Here is a 20,622-nt window from a genome sequence, read left to right on the forward strand (position 1 = left end):
GTAGTGTTAGTTCCGTATATGTGAAGGTGACACCTCTTTTTCCCCTGTCTCTTTAAAGCCCTTCAAAAGATTCACGTGTGTTCAGAGCCAAGCAAAATCAAGACATGGAAATTAAGAGTCTGCAACAGAAGTTAAACTTCATGTTCTATAATCATGTATAATAATTCCCATTTTTTCCCTGAAGTTATCCAGAGCACTTTATTTAGGGAGTACCATAGCAATTAGGCACCTCTGCTTCATCATGAATTACCTTATTTGTAGTTTCCAAAAAAACAAGCACCCAAATAATTGTCACAAGAGTGAATCTCACCTCTTAACAGATGGGGTCATTGAGCCAAGAGACAGATTTGTGTGACTTGACTACAGAACCACAAGGATTTTAAGACACCTGGTCTAGTTCTGTGCCTAACAGTTTATTTAAAGTCATAAATTTAGTTAACCATAAGCTGGCTCACTTAATACTATTGTATATCAATATGCATCACTTATGTGGTAAATATGTGAATCAAGGCCTTTGGCTCAGCTAATCACATTTTCTCCCATAAAACTTTTGAGCTGTGGGTTTTACTGTTGTAAGGAACCTGAACAGGTCCCCTTCTTGTCATTAGATACAAGAGAACTGAAATTGGTTGCAATTGTAAGCAGTAAACATTTGTTGGAATGGTTCCATGACTTAAGCATTGTTTAAAAGTCTAATAAAGTAATTTCCTTTGTAATAACGCATTACTGTGGGCTTTTGTTATCTCCATTGTGCAAAGGACACAAATGACTTGGAAAAACATGCTTAGAGTCCGTGTTTGGTGGGGAGCGTTGAGACTGCGACCCCAGATCTGTTCCATTCAAAAGACCCTGCTCTTAACCACTCTGCCTTGGTTTCCTATTTCATTCCCGGTTGCCGTAGTTCTCATCCGGGAAGAATCCTTTTTCTTCCCCTCTCTCAGAAGTTTAGCCCTGGATCATCAGGAGTCTCTGTGGCCTCTCCATCTGTTGAGAAAGGCTGCGATGCAGTCAGCTGGCAGAGGGGATCACTCTTTAGGGAACAGCTGCTTCAGATCTTGGAGGCACGAATATTCAGGACCCGATTTTAACCGAGTTCTCCAATACTGCCAATTTCCAAGATATATCGCCATTTTCCAAAATACCGCTTAAAGAGAGAATGAAGACATGGCGGACTCCCTCACCCCACAACGCCAAATATATAAGAAGTGAGCTCATTTACACTAAGAATTACGTCCGGATTATTCTGAGGCGATCACGGGGCTCCACGGCGGCCTACGGTCTTTAAAGCGGCTCCAGATCGATCCCTCCAGACGATGATATTCCCCAGTGACAGCCTCTCTCGTGTCCAGCAGTCTGCACACCTGTGACTCTTTGAGTGCGATCAGGAGTTTGCTGTTTGTCTTCCCTGCTACCACCGCACGCCGCACTCTGCCGTTGGTTCTCGAGAACTGGGCGGGATTTGCAGTTGTGGGAATCTGAAACTGCTCACTGCGCAGGGCCCTCCCCACCCCCCCCCGCCCCGGCTTCACCCGGAGAGCAAGGGGGGACAGGCAGAGGGTGTGGACCGGCTCGGGCTCCAGACAGCCACCGGCCTCCCCACCCCTCGCTAGAAAGGCTCGGGAAGCCAGCAGCCGCACCAGACACACAGCACAGAACCAACGTCAGGCTGCCGAGGCCGGGGCCGGTCCGGCGGGCGTGCGCACGCGCACCGGCGCGCGCCGGCCGTCGGTCACGTGGCCCGCGGCCAGGGCTCGCGAAGCCGGAAGTGTCCCGAGGCGCAAGGAGGCCGCGGGAGCCCGCTGGCGGTGGCGCGACGGAGACCGGGCGCGGTAAGTGGGGCGGCGCGGGCGGAGGGGCCGAGCCGCGCGCGGCACGAGTAGCGAGGTGGGCACGGGCTCGCGCCGAGCGCTTCCGCCCCCTGTGGGCAGCGGGGATGCTGAGTCAGAGCGGGGGCGGGGCGGGCGACCCGACAAGCCCTGCACGACCCGAGGCCGAGCCCTCCCCGGACCTCGACTAGGTGGACGCCCCCCCGCCCCCGGGTGTCTGGGGCGTCCGAAACCCGGTGGAATGGTCGCGCGGGCCCGGTCCCTTCCATCTCTACTCCTCGCCCCCTGGCCGGCCCTCTGACCGGGGCCCTCCCGGGTCAGCGTATAGCGACGTTGGGCAGGAAGAAAGAGGCCGTGCCCGTTACCGGGTCTGGGCCCTGGCCGCGCTGCAGAGACGGATTCCTCTTTTCCTTGGAGTTGGACCGCTTCTGCCCCTCTTTATGAGCGTTGACACGATCGTCACTGTTTGAATGGATTGATTTTTCAGATGATTCAAAAGAGACGTTTCGTTTGGGTTTTAGTGATGATGACGGCGGGGATTGACTAACCGGAAGCTGGAAGCAGACGTTTATTAATATATACACCTATAATGTAAATTCCCAAACATTCCCTTTGGGAAATGCCTTACGGGGTTGTTTTCCAGTCCGTTTCCCAGGTGTTTTTCAGTAGGTGGCCTCAAAACAAGGTCTACCCGTTAACTGTCCAGTACATAACCAAAAACCGAGTGTTGTTGGTTTTTTGGTTTTTTTTTTCCACTCTAGAACGCTGAATTATTTAACATAGTGGTTGAGTTTGAAAATCCTTGAACTTTGTCCGCATGCCTGTCACCAAACCTGTTCTCATCTATGGACGAATAATAACTTTCGTTTTTGGGCGGTGTAAGGAAGTAGGCTTAAGGCAGAGTCACTAGTAACATACTTGTTGAGTGCTTGCCTGTAGTGTATCAAGATTTATAAAGCATACACCTTGTGGATGTGCTGAGTCATGTTTTAGCATGCTGTTATTGTGGGTTTATTGGAAGGTAGTCACCAAAAGACATTTCCCCCTGATGACTGTGAAACTAGTCTGCTATCTTCATGTAGAGAAGCAGATATCTGAGCTGATCAATGTGTTTGTATTTATTCACTAGGTACATATAGGTACCTAACGACACTGTTTTCCATTACAGTTATCTCAGCACAGTTACAGCAATTAGGGAAGGGTTTTCAATATTGACAAGTATTTGTAAATATTGAAAAGATAGTTGAGGAGTTTATTGTTATTACCTCAGCTGACAAAGGTATATCCCTTACTTGTAAAAAACAAATCTTATTTTTATTGCTTATTTGCAATGAAGTGCTGTATATAACATTCCTTATCTAAATTAGATGGGTGGTAAAATTATATATCTTAGTGTATCAAAGATTGTTGAAAATTGGCCATTCTTTATGTTCCTAATCTTTCTTGGAATATTGGCAGTCATTAGTTCATCACCGAATTCTAACGGAGTTCAGAGGGGTATTAAGATCCCTTTTGATCTGATATTACAGCACATTTAAGGTGGCATGGTGAGACTAGGGTTTATGCTACTTAGCATACCTGATTTTTATTCCAATGGGGAGCTCAAATATTTTAATATCCTTATAGTTATATAGCTTTCCAGTATTAAAGGACAAGGCTAGGGGTGATGCTTTTTTCTTAAGTCAACTTTTTAGAGCAGTTTTAGGTTTATGGCAAAATTAAGCAGAAGGTACAGAGATTTTACTTAATATATATAATAGCCTGCACTTGCATGCCTAGATAGCTTCCACTTGCTCATTTTTTAAGACTTGGTAATATACACTTAGTATGTGTCTTTTCATACTTGGAGATTGGAGAAACTATCCTTAAATTAATTTCAGGGGAGTTAGTAACTTTTCAGGTGTAAAAAACCTTGCACCTTTCCATTATGATTGTCAGGTGCTATGCAGATGAAATTTTAAGCTATGGAAATGTTATGCCATGGCAACAGTTGTTTTCATTGTGTAACGGTGCCCTTAAGGAAACAAAGTAATTCTTTTACTGTCTGTTATATTGTACATTGTTGCTTTATTTTAAAACACTTTATAATTCATCATTGATCAATCTTTCAAAACATTGGAAGGAGAGAAGTGGCCAGTATCACTCTGACAGAGGTAAAATTAGAAGGGAAATAGATGTTTCTGTAGCCCTGTGATAAATGAATTAAAGTGAATATATGTCATCAGTTAATGTTTTTTTCAGAGCCCACCCAGCATTTTAGCCTTTAATGTTGTTGGAAACTTAGATTGTTACATTAGACTGTGCACTTCAAGTTAGCAATAACTAAGGGGTGATCTTACTTGAGACTAAAAGGATCTAACATTTGTTCCTCAAATGTATTATTCCCTTAAAACAAACATGCAAATTTTTTTTTCTCTTAGTTTAATAAGAAGATCTCCTGACCAAGCCGAGATGCAGAGCACCTCTAATCATCTGTGGCTTTTGTCTGATATTTTAGGCCAAGGAGCTACTGCAAATGTCTTTCGTGGAAGGCATAAGGTTGGTTCAAACAAAACCGTGAAGACTTTTTAGCACTGTGTATGTACTCTTCTGAAAAGCACTCTTGTACTAAGATGTGAGACTTGATGTTTTTGGTCATACTGTCTAAAGAGAGTACCTGTTCGTGTGGTTATTTCAAGTATAGCTTGTGTCAGAGTCAGTGACGTCTGCCCAGTGGTGGCAGAGGTTATGTGTTGAGAGTGGGGAAAATAAAGAGACTAGGAAGATTCATGTTCTACCTTCTGATTCTTTTCCCAAGCTAGGCCTCCGGTGTTAGTGAGTGATCTCCCTAACAAGTTGGGTATGTCGGTGTACCGGACTGGACTACAGATGAGGGAGAAATACTGGGAGGCAGATGTAGGGTTTGAGGGGAATCCACAGATGATGCTGATATGCTGTCCTATAGCTTCATGCCCCGGTAAACAGCACCCTACAAGGTAGCTTAGAATCAAACGAGATTATCAGCAAGGAGTCCACGTTTAAAAGGTATGAGGTAGCCAGAACTTGTTAGTGGAAGTGAAAATAGAATAAGAGGGCTAATCTTGGAGGCACTTCAAGAACCAAAAAGATTTTCTGTCAGATTCGATATTGGAGGATGAAATTAAAGATAATTAATATAATTTAAAGTGAAGAAATGTAAGGGGCACCTGGGTGGCTCAGTCAGTTAAGCATTGGACTTGGGCTCAGGTCATGGTCTCACGGTTTGTGGGTTCGAGCCCTTCGTCAGCCTCTGCCCTGACAGCTCAGAGCCTGGCGCCCGCTTCAGATTCTGTATCTCCCTCTCTCTGCCCCTCCCCTGCTCGCACACATGCTTTCTATCTCAAAAATAAATAAATGCTAATTTTTAAAAATTAGAAAATAAAGAAGTTGAAGAAATTTAAGATCATTAGAGCTGTTCTGGGAGGGAAGCTGAAGTAGAAAATTCCTTTATAATGCAAATAATCCACTAATTTTTCAACACTTTGAATTTGTTTTGAGCTTGATTTTCAGAGCCTTTTAAATTCTTATTTTGAGAAACCAGAGCTTTAAGTATTTTAGTAAGGAGGAATTTCTTCATATTTTCCTGTAGCCTTGGTGATTACCAATCAGTTCTGTCAGTAACAGTGAGATAAGCATTCAGAGGGGAGGGACTGTTCCCTCTGGGGAGAGATCATGACTGTAAACAGTCTCTGTGGTTCATAGAGAATGAATCAGAAGTGTCCTACAGAGAGCTTTTAGCCTTTTTCTCTCTTCCAGAATTACCCGCTGGTACTGAGTCCTTGATCAAATTTGTTGTCTTTGTGTCCATTGTGATCAACTTTGGGTATTCCTATCCTAGAAATTGTTTTTGCTCTGTGCCCTGTGCCAAGAAGAAGAGGTGGGTGGCGACACAAGGTTTAGCGTTGAGACTACATCTGATAGTCTGTCTTCCTGTGACCCACATTAACAGATTTTAATAGTCACTTGGTATGTGACAGGCACTGTGATGAACCTGGTGAACATAACTGCAAATGATGCACAGTTCCTTCCCACAGAGAGCTTTGGGTTTAGTAGCAAGGTTGCCATTAGAAGGGTTGTCAGTTGGAAACTGATGGAATGATAGGTAGTCAATAGTGATAGAGATTGGGTGAGGCATATTTAAAGTGCCTGGTGCTCGTAAATATTTCATTGATTCTGGTCCTCTTTCCCTACTTAGATACTCAGTGTCCTCCTTTTAAGTTCCTATATATAGTAGGCATTCTGTAAATGTTGAATGAATGAATGAGGACAGATCAGACTACCCTACAACAACCCAAATTCTTCCTCAAAGGAAACAAAAATGTACTTTATCCAATATAGTCAGAAAGCCTAAAATAAGGATTTGAGAGGCATAGGAATTTACTTAAAAGATTGTGAAGACTCAGTTTAGTATTCAGTCCATAATACTCTTCCCAGGGATATATTTTAAGAAACCGTGTTTGTTCTCAATGACATTAATTTCAAAGAATTAGGGCTATACTGGAAAATCCTACTTGCTTTTAATAACTGCTTAAGGATTTTTTAACCATGATATTAGGTAAGCCCTTTCATGTTATTGCCTAGAATGACAAGGTTTCCAAATTTACTATTTGTCTTTCAGAGTATGTTACCTACTTTGTCTTTTTCATGGAGTTGCTTTTAGTTACTAATGTGTGTGACGGGTGTGTGTGTGTGTGTGTGTATGAGATACCCATGGGGGAGTTAAAGGGAAGACAGCTGTAGGAAGGATGTGGTGATCTGCATATGTGTGTACAAGTGACCCGTGAACACCATAGGTTTGAACTGTGTGGGTCTACTGACATGTGGATTTTTTTTTTCAATAAGTACAGTATAGTACTGGAAATATGCTTTCTGTTCCTTATGACTTCTTAGTAACATTTTCTTTAATCTAGCTTACTTTATTGTAAGAATGTAACATACAACGTATGTTATAGAAACGTAACATACAAAATAATATGTTTTTGTTAAGGCTTCCAGTCAGCAGTAGGCTGTTAGTAGTTAAGTTTTTGGACAGTCAAAGTTATATGTGGAATTTCGACCACATGGAGGGTTGATGCCTCTAACGCTCATGTCTTTCTGAGGTCAACTTTATATATACACGTAGATCTCTAAGTATTATTCATATTCCCTTTGACTTAGGGACAGTGAATGATAGATGACTGTGCAGTTGAATAAATGGAAAACAATAGATTCCCAACTGTTGTGCCAGTAATCTCACAGTTATGATATAGACTACAGAAGTTTGGAAAATGCTAGCCTTGAACTCTGGGCACTTTGCAACATTATATTATTTTCCCTGGTTGCTCCTCTGATAGGATTCTCCTAATTTTAGACTACGTTGAAGACAGGAATCCTCAAGCAAAATCTTGGTGGTACATGTTGGGTCGTATAGATTTGGCAGTGTTCTTACTCTGGTTGAACAAATGGAAAAACTGTAATTTGATTGTGGTTCAGTTGTTATTCTCTTTTCATATTGTCTGAAAATGGTCAGTGGACGTTTTCTCTGGGAAAAAATATATGTGTCTTTGGTGTGAGGGGAGGACAAGGGTTAGGGAGTTGTGATCACGGCACATAGATGGTGGTCTCCAAATAGTGATCTTGAAGAGAGATTGTGAAGCAGTTAAATGGTTTTAAGAAAAAAAGATCATGAGATTCTGAGGTGAGAAACAGATCATGAGGTTCTGAGGTGAGAAAAAGATCATGAATTTCTGAGTGAGAAAAAGGTCATGAAGTTCTAGGGTGCCTGTGTGGCTCAGTCAGTTAGGCATCCAACTCTTGGTTTTGGCTCAGGCCATGATCTCCTGGTAGGTGAGATCGGGCTCCGTGCTGGCAGTGCAGAGCCTACTTGGGATTCTCTCTGTCTCTCTCTCTGCCCTTCTCCTGCTCGTGCTCTCTCTCTCAAAATAAATAAACCTTAAAAAAAAAAAAAAAAGATCATGAGGTTCTGAGGTGATCATGGCTGTCAGCAGTGGGAAAGCTATAGAGAGAGCACAGAGATCCTGACAGATGGGAAGCCATGAAATATCTTTAGGCAGGTGGTGCTCGAACCCCAAAGTCAAAGAGGAAATGATCTTTCCACTTGCTCCAGGGAAGTTCAACCTTGCATTATGGGAAAAGTAAGATTTAACTCAGAGAATCTGGATTGACCACCAAGGAGATTGCTCAGATTAGAGTGATTGGAAGGAGATGGGAGGGTCTGGAAGAGAGCTTAAAGTCAGGTTAATATGAAGAACATAAGGTAATGTGTATCTGAAATGAAGCTTATGTTTGTACCTCGAAAAGTCTCTCCCAGCCAGAACCGTGCATTGTCATTTTCTGTGTAATCTACTTCAGTGTGCTGTGAGAGTGGGTGCTGCAGGTACATCCACAGAGAAAAGGAAATATCTTTGATCCTCTAAGAGAAGGCTTTGTGAAGAAACAATCTGCCCTTGTCATCTAGGTGAAGTCGCAGAAAGTTCTCCAAGGCAGCAGTGGTGCAATCCAATGACGATACTCTACTTGAACCCGACCGACTCCAACTCCTACTTCCACTCGCACATCCACACACACAGTGTTGCATAGAGGGGGTGTTTCTTAACAATTAATTTCATTACTTTGAGATCCTAATGAAATTTCCTATGTGGAATGTGGTTGTCAATCTCTCTTTTTCTGTTTTGTTTAGTTTTTAAATTATGAGGCCCAGGAGAAACACTTGTGAGTTCCCCTTTTTTTTTTCTTTTTGATTTTTTTTTTTTAATGTTTATTTATTTTTGCCAGAGAGAAAGAGATACACACACACAGTGTGAATGGAGGAGGGGCAGAGAGAGAGGGAGACACAGAATCTGAAACAGGCTCTAGGCTCTGAGCTGTCAGCACAGAGCCCGACGCGGGGCTCGAACTCACAAGCCATGAGATGAGCCAAAGTTGGATGCTCAACTGACTGAGCCACCCAGGCGCCCCCCGCCCCCACTTTCTTATCTAAAATATACTTTCACATTTGGTATTATTAAAGCTCTTTTCTTCTTACATGTGAAGGACTATCTTTGCCTCATGTATCATAACAGAAGCTTTTTTTCTCCCAACATTCATTCATTTATTCATTCATTTTTAAGTGGGCTCTAGGCCCAATATGGGACTTGAACTCATGACCCCAAGATCAAGAGTTGCCTGCTATACCAACTAGGCCAGTCAGGCACCTCTGGAAGTGTTTTAATATGAAAGAAAATAGCCTTTTCTTCATTCCAAAGCATACCATTTGAAAGAAATTTGGAGCAGTTGATTGACTGTTTTAGCTTTAAAAACAAGTGAAGTGGGCGCCTGGGTGGCTCAGTCATTAAGCACCTGGCTTTGGCTCAGGTCACCATCTCACAGTTCCTGAGTTTGAGTCCCACATCAGGTGAGCTCAGGCTCCACTTTGGTGAGCCTTGCTTCTCAATCTCTCTCTTTCTCTCCCCCTCTCTCCTTCCCTCCCTCTCTCTCTGTCTCTCTCTGTCCCTCACTCACTTGCTGTCTCTCAAAAAAATAAATAAAAATAAAAACAAGTGAAGAGCCCTAATAGAATTACCTATGCTTAAAAATATTTAACTGTTCTATGGGGCACCTGGGTGGCTCCACTGGTGAGCATCTGACTCTTGATTTCGGCTCAGGGCATGATCTCTCAGTTCGTGAGATCGAGCCCTGCCTTGGGCTCTGTGCTGGCAGCTTGGGATTCTCTCTGTCCCTCTCTCTCTTCCCCTTCCCCTCCCCTTCTCTCAAAAATAAATAAACTTAAAATATATATGTATATTTAGGTGTTCTATAAGAAAGATAAATTGCTATCTAGTTCTGATGGCAGCTTTATTTATTTATATTTTATTTATATTTTAATATTTATGTTTTATATTTTAAATAAAACATTTATATTTTATATTTTAAATATTTATATTTTATATTTTACATAAAACCTTTCTCTCTCCTTTTTTTTTTTTTTTTTTTTTAGAAAACTGGTGACTTATTTGCTATCAAAGTATTTAATAACATAAGCTTCCTTCGTCCAGTGGATGTTCAAATGAGAGAATTTGAAGTATTAAAAAAACTCAATCACAAAAATATTGTCAAATTATTTGCTATTGAAGAGGAGGTAAGTAGTAACACTTTAGTTAATCTTCTCATGTTTGTTGTAGTTATTGCAATTGAGAAATGACCCAATGTAAAAAAATGTTTTATGAACAATGAGTTTTTTTGTTAATGGTGAAAATTACAGTTCATATAACCAAATACTGTGTTCTCAAAGATTCTTGAGGAGATATAACGATGGAAGTATCATGGAATCAGAAAAGGTAGCATAAGAAATAAGAGTATAGAATATGGTTACCAGCATTTTACTAAAAACTAAGTGAAGTTAAATTGACATAATTCTATTTTTTTTTTTATAATGTTTATGTATTTTTGAGAGAGAGAGAGTGTGCATTGTTGGGAGGGACAGAGAGAAGGGGAGACACAGAATCCGAAGCAGGCTCCAGCCTCCGAGCTGTCAGCACAGAATCCGATGCGGGGCTCGAGCCCACGAACCCTGAGATCATAACCTCCACTGAAGTTGGACACTTAACCAACTGAGCCACCCACGTGCCCCATTAAATCAACATAATTCTTAAAGTAACGAGTCAATACAAAGAAGGCTTTGTAAAAGAATAAAAATCCTAGGAATCCAGAAATTTATATAACATAGAGCGTATATACTATATATATTAATACAGTATGTTAAGGATAGGACTGACTTTAGGGAGAAACAATGAAAATAAGAATGTCGTTAGGAAAATTAGAAGTAATGGAAAGAGAAATCTAGTTTAATCCCCTTAGACATGGGTAATCAATAAAATCACACCTTTTGAATAATAGTTTGGCAGTTTATATTCCTTATAATAGTGATTTCATTTTTAGTGAGTACTTCCTTTTAGGAACTAATCAGAAATGTAAATTACAGTTTTATGCACAAAGATGTTCATACTGCCCTGTTTATAATAAAGAATGGTTAAATAAGTTAGAATATATGATAGATAGTTACTCAGTTTGCTACACTCCATGCTAAGAGCGTAGCCCTTCAGACTGCCTCCTCTGTTCAAGACTTTTTGACCCCAGCTGCTGCAGAAGAGTTTGGCATACTGCACAGTTGGAGAGAACAGTCCCCACAAGACTGTGCTCATTCAGACGCTGGCTGTGAACTCAGGGGTCCCTGAGGCTATTTGGTCATCACTTGACCGGGTCAAGTCTGGAGCTCCCCGTGACTGTCCCCGGGTTTGGTAATTTGCTAGAAGGTTGAAGGACTCACAGAACTCGGGAAAGCTCTATCCTTACAGTTCGTTTTATTGTAGCGAAAAGGATACGACTTAGAACTAGTCACAGGAAGAAATTCGTAGGCGGATTCCAAACATGAGTCTTCCTTGTCCTCGTGGATACATTACCCTCCTGGCCTTGATGTATGACAGTATGCACAGAGCGTCGCTAGCCTTGGAAACTCACTAGAGCTTTTGATGTCTACACTTTTTATTGGGACTCCATCACATACTGCCTACCTGGCTGCCCTTTCGTCTTTAGCCCTTTCCAGAGTTTCAGGCCAACCCCTTCAGTCTCTATTTCCTCTGGAAGTTGAAGTGGATGTGTGCATCCTAAAACCCCCATTATAAATTACATTATTAGACTGTTATGTGGCCAGAGCTCCCAAAGAAAGACACTTCTAGCACACAAGATACTCCAGAGGTATAGTGATCACCTCCCAGTTGCCAAGGGCAGACAAAGGCCTGACCTCTCTTGGGGTAGAATTTATTGTTCGTTACACAGTAGTTAAGCAGTAATGAAAAGAGATATTTACCAACATTTGAATCACCTGGAACATGTTTGTGTATAATATTACGTGAGAAAAATAGGATTAAAACATATATGCAGTATGATCCTGAATGTATGGTAGGTATCATGTACAAATAGTGTTATGTGTCTATAGTGTGGTTAGATATATAGGAAAAAGGCTAAAAGGAAGTGCACCAAAATATTAGCGTAATTATCTCTGGTGATGGAAGTATGGATATTTCCCAGATTTTCAACAATCAACATATATTATTTCATTGTCTAAAAACAACAGTCTTGGGGTGCTTAGTCGGTTAAGTGTCAGCTCTTGATTTTGGCTCAGATCATGATCTCACAGTTTGTGAGATTAAGCTGTCAGTGCAGAGCTTGCTTGGAATTCTCTCCCTCCCTCTCTTTCTGCCCTTTCCCCACTTGCGCGCTCTCAAAATAAGCATTAAAATAAATAAAGTTAAAAATAATTTTAAGATAATGCATTTTAAAAAATTAAAAAAGAAAAAGGAGGGGCGCCTGGGTGGCGCAGTCGGTTGGGCGTCCGACTTCAGCCAGGTCGCGATCTCGCGGTCCGTGAGTTCGAGCCCCGCGTCGGGCTCTGGGCTGATGGCTCAGAGCCTGGAGCCTGTTTCCGATTCTGTGTCTCCCTCTCTCTCTGCCCCTCCCCCGTTCATGCTCTCTCTCTATCCCAAAAATAAATAAACGTTTAAAAAAAATTAAAAAAAAAAAAAAAAAGAAAAAGGATACAAAATTAGAGATAAATACTGGATTTTAAGACTTATAATCACATTTTCAAGTTCCTGAAGCTGTTATGAAATTGTTTATGAATTGTTATGAATTGTTTTTCCCTCTGAAGCTGTTATGAAATTGATGGTATATCTTACAATCGGTGGTACATAAAAATGAACATTTAAAACAAATGAGCAGACTAGAACTTTGCTACAAGAGGGACCACTCAGCCATTCTGCCATCTTTTTGTTTTTAAGGCTAGAACTCTATTCCTTGAAGTAAAAGTACTTGTCCTGAGAAGAATTTCAGGTGTTAAGAGATTTGTTAGAAGATTAGTGTCCTGAATGTACTGTTATGTATTAGAAATTAAAGATAGTTTCAAAGAACCATTATAACGGTGTAGCAGTGATTTTTCTAATTCAGATTTAGCCAGCTTTCATTGTCTTCAAAAATAAATCCAGTAGGAATTTATAAGATGTTGATTGTTATAGGTGTATGGTCAGTAAATATTTAACAAATCCCAGGTAAAGCAGTTCACAGTGCCTTCATCATTTGTAATAAATTCCACATTGAAGTGAAATTAGATGACTATTGGCATATAATAAAAACTTATTTTTATATTGAGTCCCAATCAGTGATTTTTTTTTTTTTTCAGACAACAACAAGACATAAAGTACTTATTATGGAATTTTGTCCATGCGGAAGTTTATACACTGTTTTAGAAGAGCCATCTAATGCCTATGGACTACCAGAGTCTGAATTTTTAATTGTTTTGCGAGACGTGGGTACGTTTGTTTACATGATTTTATAGATCTGTGTAAATACAATTTAATCATACAAGAATTTTTAAAAAGTAATCTCCTATTCAAAACCAAAGACCTTTATGCAGTACTCTCTTAGATCTGACCCTAAGAGCACAAGTACAAAAAGAAAAAAATAGATAAATTGGAGCTTCATCAACATTAAAAACTTTGTGTTTCAAAGGACAACATCAAGTGAAAAAACAACCCATAGAATGAGAGGTAATATTTGCAAATCATGTATCTGATAAGGAACTTTTTTTTTTCCAACATAATACTTAATTTTATTTGTTTTAATTTACATCCAAATTAGCATATAGTGCAACAATGATTTCAGGAGTAGATTCCTTAATGCCCCTTACTCATTTAGCCCATCCCCCCCCACACCTTCTCCAGTAACCCTCTGTTTGTTCTCCATATTTATTAGTCTCTTATGCTTTGTCCCCCTCCCTGTTTTTATATTATTTTTGTTTCCCTTCCCTTATGTTCATCTGTTTTGTCTCTTAAAGTCCTCATATGAGTGAAGTCATAGGATATTTGTCTTTCTCTGACTAATTTCACTCAGCATAATACCCTCTAGTTCCATCCATGTAGTTGCGAACGGCAAGATTTCATTCTTTTTGATCGCCGAATAATACTCTATTGTATGTATACATATATATACCACATCTTCTTTATCCATTCATCAATTGATGGACATTTTGGCTCTTTCCATACTTTGGCTATTGTTGATAGTGCTGCTATAAACATGGGGGTGCACATGTCCCTTCAAAACAGCACACCTGTATCTTTTGGATAAATATCTAGTAGTGCAGTTGCTGGGTCCTAGGGTAGTTCTATTTTTAGTTTTTTGAGGAACCTCCATACTGTTTTCCAGAGAGGCTGCACCAGCTTGCATTCCCACCAACAGTGCAAAAGAGATCCTCTGTCTCCACATCCTTGCCAACATCTGTTGTGCCTGAGTTGTTCATGTTAGCCATTCTGACAGGTGTGAGGTGGTATCTCATTGTGGTTTTGATTTGTATTTCCCTGATGATGAGTGATGTTGAGCATTTTTTCATGTGTCGGTTGGCCATCTGGATGTCTTCTTTGGAGAAGTGTCTATTCATGTCTTTTGCCTATTTCTTCACTGGATTATTTGTTTTTTGGGTGTTGAGTTTGATAAGTTCTTTATAGATTTTGGATACTAACCCTTTATCTGATATGTCGTTTGCAAATATCTTCTCCCATTCTGTCAGTTGCCTTTTAGTTTTGCTGATTGTTTCCTTCGCTGTCCAGAAGCTTTTTGTTTTTATGAGGTCCCAATAAGGAACTTTTATTCTGACAACTTAATAAAAAGACAAATAACCCAATTTAAAAATGAGCAATGGAGAAAAATAAGTAAGTAGGGAAATGCAAATCAAAACCACAAAGTGATGCCACTTCATACCCAATAGCATAGCCAAAATCAAAAAGACAAAACAAAAGTGTTGGCAAGGATGTGAAGAAGTTGGAGCACTTTATATAGCTGGTGGGATATAAAAAGGTGCAGCCACTTTGGAAAACAGTCTAGCAGTTCCTTCAAAGATTAAATATATGACTTAGCAATTCCATTGCTAGATATTTACTTAAAAGAATTAAAAACATATCCACACAAAAACTTGGACACGAGTGTTCATAATAGTCACAAAATGGAAAGAGCCCAAGTATCCATCAACTGATGAATAAACAAAATGTGTATCCATACAATGGCATATTATCTGTTCATAAAAAAGACATAGGGTCACCTGGCTGGCTCAGGTGATAGACCATGCAACTCTTGATCTTGGGGTTATGAGTTCAAGCCCCACGTTGGGCCTAGAGCTTACGTTAAAAAAACAGAGAGATATAGTAGTGATACATGCTGTAACATGGATACATTTTGCTAAGTGAAGGAAGGCAGACAACAAAAGGTCACAATATTTATACGATTTCATTTATATGAAATGTCCAGAATAGGCAAATCCATAGAGACAGCAGATTAGTCATTGCCAGAGGTTTGAGGGGACGACAGAGTTGAGGAGTAACTGCTAATGGTGTGGGGTTTCTTTTTGACATAATGAAAATGTTCTGAAACTAGTAATGGTTGTTTGACTTTGACTCTTCTGAAAACTACTCAGTTGTATACTTTAAAAGGCTGAATTTTATATGTGAATTTTACCTCAAGAAAGCTATTTTAAAAATATAAATAAATATAAATATATAAATATATATACATAGCAACTGAAGAGAATAATATCTTCTTGGAGAGAAATGAATCAGTATTTGAGGAATGAGTAAAGCGCAGTGATAAAGAAGGCATAAGGTTAGTGGGAGTTCTTGAACTTGGCATTGGAAGCAGTGTAGAGATTCTTTCCGTGAGGATAAAATGAGAGAAAATCTATGCTGCAGCCGGTTTAACCTAGTAGAAGTTATAGATAATCGATGACTTCCCAAGTATACTGGTAGCCCTGAGTTTTCATAATTAAATGTGATACCTCTAAACTTATTTTTGTAGGTTATATTTGGGCATTCATCTGTCAGTTGTCAGATGTTTCAAACTAGCATTTAGGGGCACTGCCTACTGCCCAAAACAGGTTAATTTCAGCATTGTAGCCACCTCTATCCTTAAAAAAAAAAGGAAAATGGCCTTTTTAGAATAGCTTTAAGCATATGAGAAATAACATTCTTGGAAGCTAGTCTGACACTTTGCCTCTGTTACTTTTTTACTGTTTTATGTATTGAGTCCAGTTTACTTTTTTATGGAATTCTTTCCCCAAGGTAAAGAAATATGAAACTATGATGAAAGATTGGTATCTTTCTCAGGAATCATTATTCTTAAGTTTAGGCAGATTGCCCACATGTATATAATCAAAAGTAATTCAGGAAGTCATATGCTTAAGATCATTTTGTTCCGTTTTCCTGATAATATTTAATTAAGAGAGATTACACTCTTCCTTAGACCATATTGATCCTTATTCTAAAACTTTTTATTACTCAAATATGAGATAACATAAACATAAATACTGTCTATTTCTTCTTTGGTAAAAATGACTTTGAACCAACTTATGGAAAAACATATTGAGTGAATATGAGTGAATGATGTCAGTGAATTTGATGCACACACACATAGATGCCTACATTATGATTTCCTTTGTTTTATCAAGTGGGTGGAATGAACCATCTACGAGAGAATGGCATAGTGCACCGTGATATCAAGCCAGGAAACATCATGCGTGTTATAGGGGAAGATGGACAGTCTGTGTACAAACTCACAGATTTTGGTGCAGCTAGAGAATTAGAAGATGATGAACAATTTGTTTCTTTGTATGGCACAGAAGAATATTTGGTAAGTCATGCATCAGTAATTTATTTAAAGATGAATAGGTTATAAATACAGGTAACTGGTTAACCAGTTTACTATAAAATGTCTTAGTAACTTTTAGGACAAAACTTAAACTTTTTATTCTAATGAATTTGGTGTGTAATGAGGGAATTAGATATTGGCTTGTAAGGATGCTGTTATTTTTCTGTTGAAAATTCTTACATGAGTTTTAGGGGCACCTGGGTGGCTCAGTTGATTAAGCGTCTGACTTTGGCTCAGGTCATGATCTCACGGTTCATGGGTTCGAGCCCCATGTCAATCTCTGCGCTGACAGCAGAGTCGACTTGGGATTCTTTCTCTCTCCCTCTAACTCTGCCCCATCCTCACTTGCGCATTCTCTCTCTCTCTCAAAATAAAGAAATAAATTTAAAAAAAATTCTTATAAGTTGTTAACACTCTTAGGTTCTTTAATTTACTAATGCTGTGGATCTATATTAAAAGAAAAAAGCTGTATGTACACTTAAGAAGCATCTAGCTAGTAAATGCTCCTTTTTTTGGATCAGAGCAGTTAATATATTACAAGCTTGTTATAATATCCCCTGTAGAGCAAAATTCATTATAATTCTGAAGCAGAAGATTCTATTCAGGGAGATTGGTTATTGAAAGGACCATTAATAGAAGCACACAAAAATGAAGTGTTTTTTAAAAGATCTAACTTAAACTGCTAGAAAGCTGAAAAGCGCTGTGTTGAAACTGTGTTGGTGTGTTTGTGTGAAGTTAGTATAACGTTTGGAAAAGTTAAGAAAATATACTTGAAAGTAAGTACATTTACTTTTTTGAGCAACCGCCATACTATTTTCCACAGTGTACCAATTTACTATCCCACCAACAGTACCTGAGGGTTCCCTTTTCTCCACATCCTTGCCAACATTTATTATTTCCTCTTTTTTTAATGTTTATTTATTTTGGGGAGACAGAGAGAGCATGTGCACATGCATGCAAGAGGTTGAGGGGGGAGAGACAGAATCTGAAGCAGGTTCTGCACTCACAAACTGTGAGATAATGACCTAAGCAACTGGACATTTAACCGAGGGAGCCACCCAGGCCCTTTGTTATTTCTTCTCTTTTTATACTAGCCATTCTGACTGGTAGGAGGTGATAATCTCCTGGTTTTGATTTGCATTTCCCTGACGATTTGTGACGTTGAGCATCTTTTCATGTGACCATTGGCCATATGTATGTCTTCTTCAGGAAAATGTTTTTTCAGGTCCCTTGCCCATTTATTAATTGGATTACTTTTGGGTTTTTGGTGTTGAGCTGTAGGAGTTTTTTTGTTTTTTGATTTTTGTTTTTAAGATTCTAAGTAACCTCTCTACATTCAACCTGGGGCTCAAACTCACAACCCTGAGATCAAGAGTCGTATGCTCCACCAACTGAGCCAGCTGGGCACCCCCATATGAGTTCTTCATATGTCTTGGATATTAACCCTTTACCAGAGATATCTTCAGTAGGTTGCCTTTACGATTTGTTGGTGGTTTCCTTTGTTGTGCAAAACTTTTTATTTTAGTGTTTATTTTTGCTTTCATTTCCTTTGTGGTAACTACACTTACTGTGGTGAGTTTTGTGTAATGTATAGAATTGTTGAATCACTATGTTATACACCTGAAACTAATATAACAATGTATGTCAATTATATTTCACTAATAAAAATTTAAAACAAAAAGTACGTTTGACATGTAATCAGGAAGTTTATAATATATAGCTATCACTAATTGCTCATAGCTCTGGACTTTATCTTAAAAGTCTTAGATTATGGGAGCACTTCACTGGCTCAGCCAGTAGAGCATCTGACTCTTGATCTTGAGGTCATGAGTTTGAGCCCCCTGTTGGATATACAGATTACTTTAAAAAAAAGTCTTGGTTTCTGTGACTTTTTTCCAATTAGATTCTGCCATTGTAATTTATAACATGGAGAATAAAATCTAACTGCCCCTGTAGGCTTATTCATATTATTCTAAGTCTGCCCTGAATTTAGTGTCTTAAGTTGTTTGGTATATACTGTTATATATAACAGTATATAACCCCAAATTAATTTTTAGTTATATTTTGATAATCTTCTAATACAAAAACTTACAAATGGATTAGATTCATCCAACAAATATCTATGGGGTGCCTACTATGTGCCAGGCAGTGTTGTAGGCCCTGGAACTTCAGCCGTGAACTGCATGCACACGATTCCTGCTCCTAGGGAACCCACATTCTAATGGGGAAATAGTTAATAATTAAATAAGTAAATAAGATAAATTCAGATAATTAAAGTGTTGGGAAGACAATAAGGTAATAAGATTAACAACAGCTAGCAGGAGAAAGATAGCTAGGGAAAGCCTCCTTTCAATCCTAAGTGACACTTAGATGATTAAAAAGAAGCAAGCCATGCAAAGATTTGGGGGAAGAGCATGACAAGCAGAGGGAACCAGGAACTGCAAAGGCTTAGAAACAAGAATGACCTTGGAAGTTTGAGAAACAGAAAGGATGGCAGTTTGGCAGAATTTAATGAGTGAAGGGGCAGGAGGTAGGAGTTGAAGTTGGAGATATAAGCAGAGGCCAGCCAGAACATCAGAACATACAACCTAGTGGTTTCAACTCTGTATGACACCTCTCTCTCTCTCTCTCTCTCTCTCTCTCTCTCTCTCTCTTTAAGAGAGCGAGCACACACACCAGCAGGGGAGAGGGGCAGAGACAGGGAAGAAAGGAGAGGGGGAGAGAGAGAGAGAAGAATGAATGTTAAGCAGGCTCCATGTTTAGCCTGGAGCCCAACGCAGGGATCAATCCCACAACACTGGGATCATGACCTGAGCCAGAATCAAGAGTCGGACACACTCAACCACCCGAGCCATCCAGGCGCCCCAGTCACTTCCTTTTTGTAGTAAATGTTTTGCAGTGCTCCCTTCAGTGTCTTGAAATGAAATTCTTAGATACAGTCAACTTGTATGCCTAATTAAGAGAATGACATATCACCTCAATAATAATATAAAAGAAAATATTTATAATAAATATCAGAGATATTTAATATATAAACGTTTAGGAATAACTTTACTGACAAATTAAATAATCCAATGTTTACACTTGCACGTATTATCATTTCCAGCGCAAGTGCAGTGATAACTTGTATGTTCTGTTAATGAGTCCCACATCACAAGTGGTGTTGTCACTGACAGGATTTTCCAAACCAGTGAATACTTCTTAGTATTTTGTAACTAAACAAAATAGATTTACATAAAGGTACATTCTTGTAGCCACAAAATACTTTGTGTACAAAAATATTTTACATTTATTTATAAGATGGAGTAATAGACTTACCACTTCCACAAATGTCTGGCAGAATATTCAGAAGTCATGCTGGATATCAGAAGCTTAGTTTTCAGAACTGTTCCCTAGTCAGCAGGATGTCTTTCCCGTCTAGTCTCTGCCCACTAAATACCAGTAGCCCTTCCCGGTAACTGTGATGAGCAAAACAAACAGCCGTTACGCACCAGCCTTCATGAAGCTGATCGTCCACTATCAACTATTAATGTTTCACATATCCTAGGATCATTGTTTAACTTTGGCCTCTTCACAGACTTTTAAAATGGAAAAAAACAAAACATTAAATTAACTCCCAAGTTCATGCTGTACTCTAGGCTGAAATTTTACTCTAATCTATTTCCTATTTCAGATTATGCCCAGCCCTATTTTCATATACAGCATACCAGAAGTTATAAAAAGAGATAAATAATAGCCTGAAGCTCAGCAATCTAGAAGTATTTATATTTAAATGAAAATTTTTCTCATTTCGGAATTCCTAGACCAGATGTTAAATCTTCTCCCCTTTGTTTGTAAACGTCCAAAGAAAATTTCAACATTCTTTCTTCCACCATTTTCAATATGATGGATATCTTTTTTTTTTCTTTTTTAAAAAAATATTTATTTATTTATTTTGAGAGAGAGTACATGCACGCAAGCTGGGGAGGGGCAGAGAGAGAATCCCAAGCAGGCTCCATGCTGTCAGCACAGAGCTCGACGTGGGGCATGATCCCACAAACCGTGAGATCATGGCCTG

The 20,622-nt window shown here is 39.3% G+C and overlaps 1 protein-coding gene across 2 annotated transcripts in view; it reads left to right on the forward strand.

Moving 5' to 3' along the window:
• Window positions 1-1,750: 1,750 nt before the first annotated feature.
• TBK1 (TANK binding kinase 1) overlaps window positions 1,751-20,622 on the forward strand; it is a 52,784-nt gene continuing 33,912 nt past the window's right edge. For both annotated transcript variants that reach the window (XM_047065632.1, XM_047065630.1), the window contains exons 1-5: window positions 1,751-1,829; window positions 4,247-4,364; window positions 9,820-9,960; window positions 13,057-13,186; window positions 16,366-16,547. In XM_047065632.1, coding sequence (XP_046921588.1) covers window positions 4,278-4,364; window positions 9,820-9,960; window positions 13,057-13,186; window positions 16,366-16,547 — 540 coding nt within the window. In that variant the 5' untranslated portion in view covers window positions 1,751-1,829; window positions 4,247-4,277. The remainder of the gene's footprint in view (window positions 1,830-4,246; window positions 4,365-9,819; window positions 9,961-13,056; window positions 13,187-16,365; window positions 16,548-20,622) is intronic.

Source organism: Lynx rufus, unplaced genomic scaffold, assembly GCF_022079265.1.
Source record: "Lynx rufus isolate CCGP_SWC_20201006 ecotype Redwood Valley unplaced genomic scaffold, mLynRuf1.p SCAF_7, whole genome shotgun sequence".
NCBI lineage: Eukaryota > Metazoa > Chordata > Mammalia > Carnivora > Felidae > Lynx > Lynx rufus.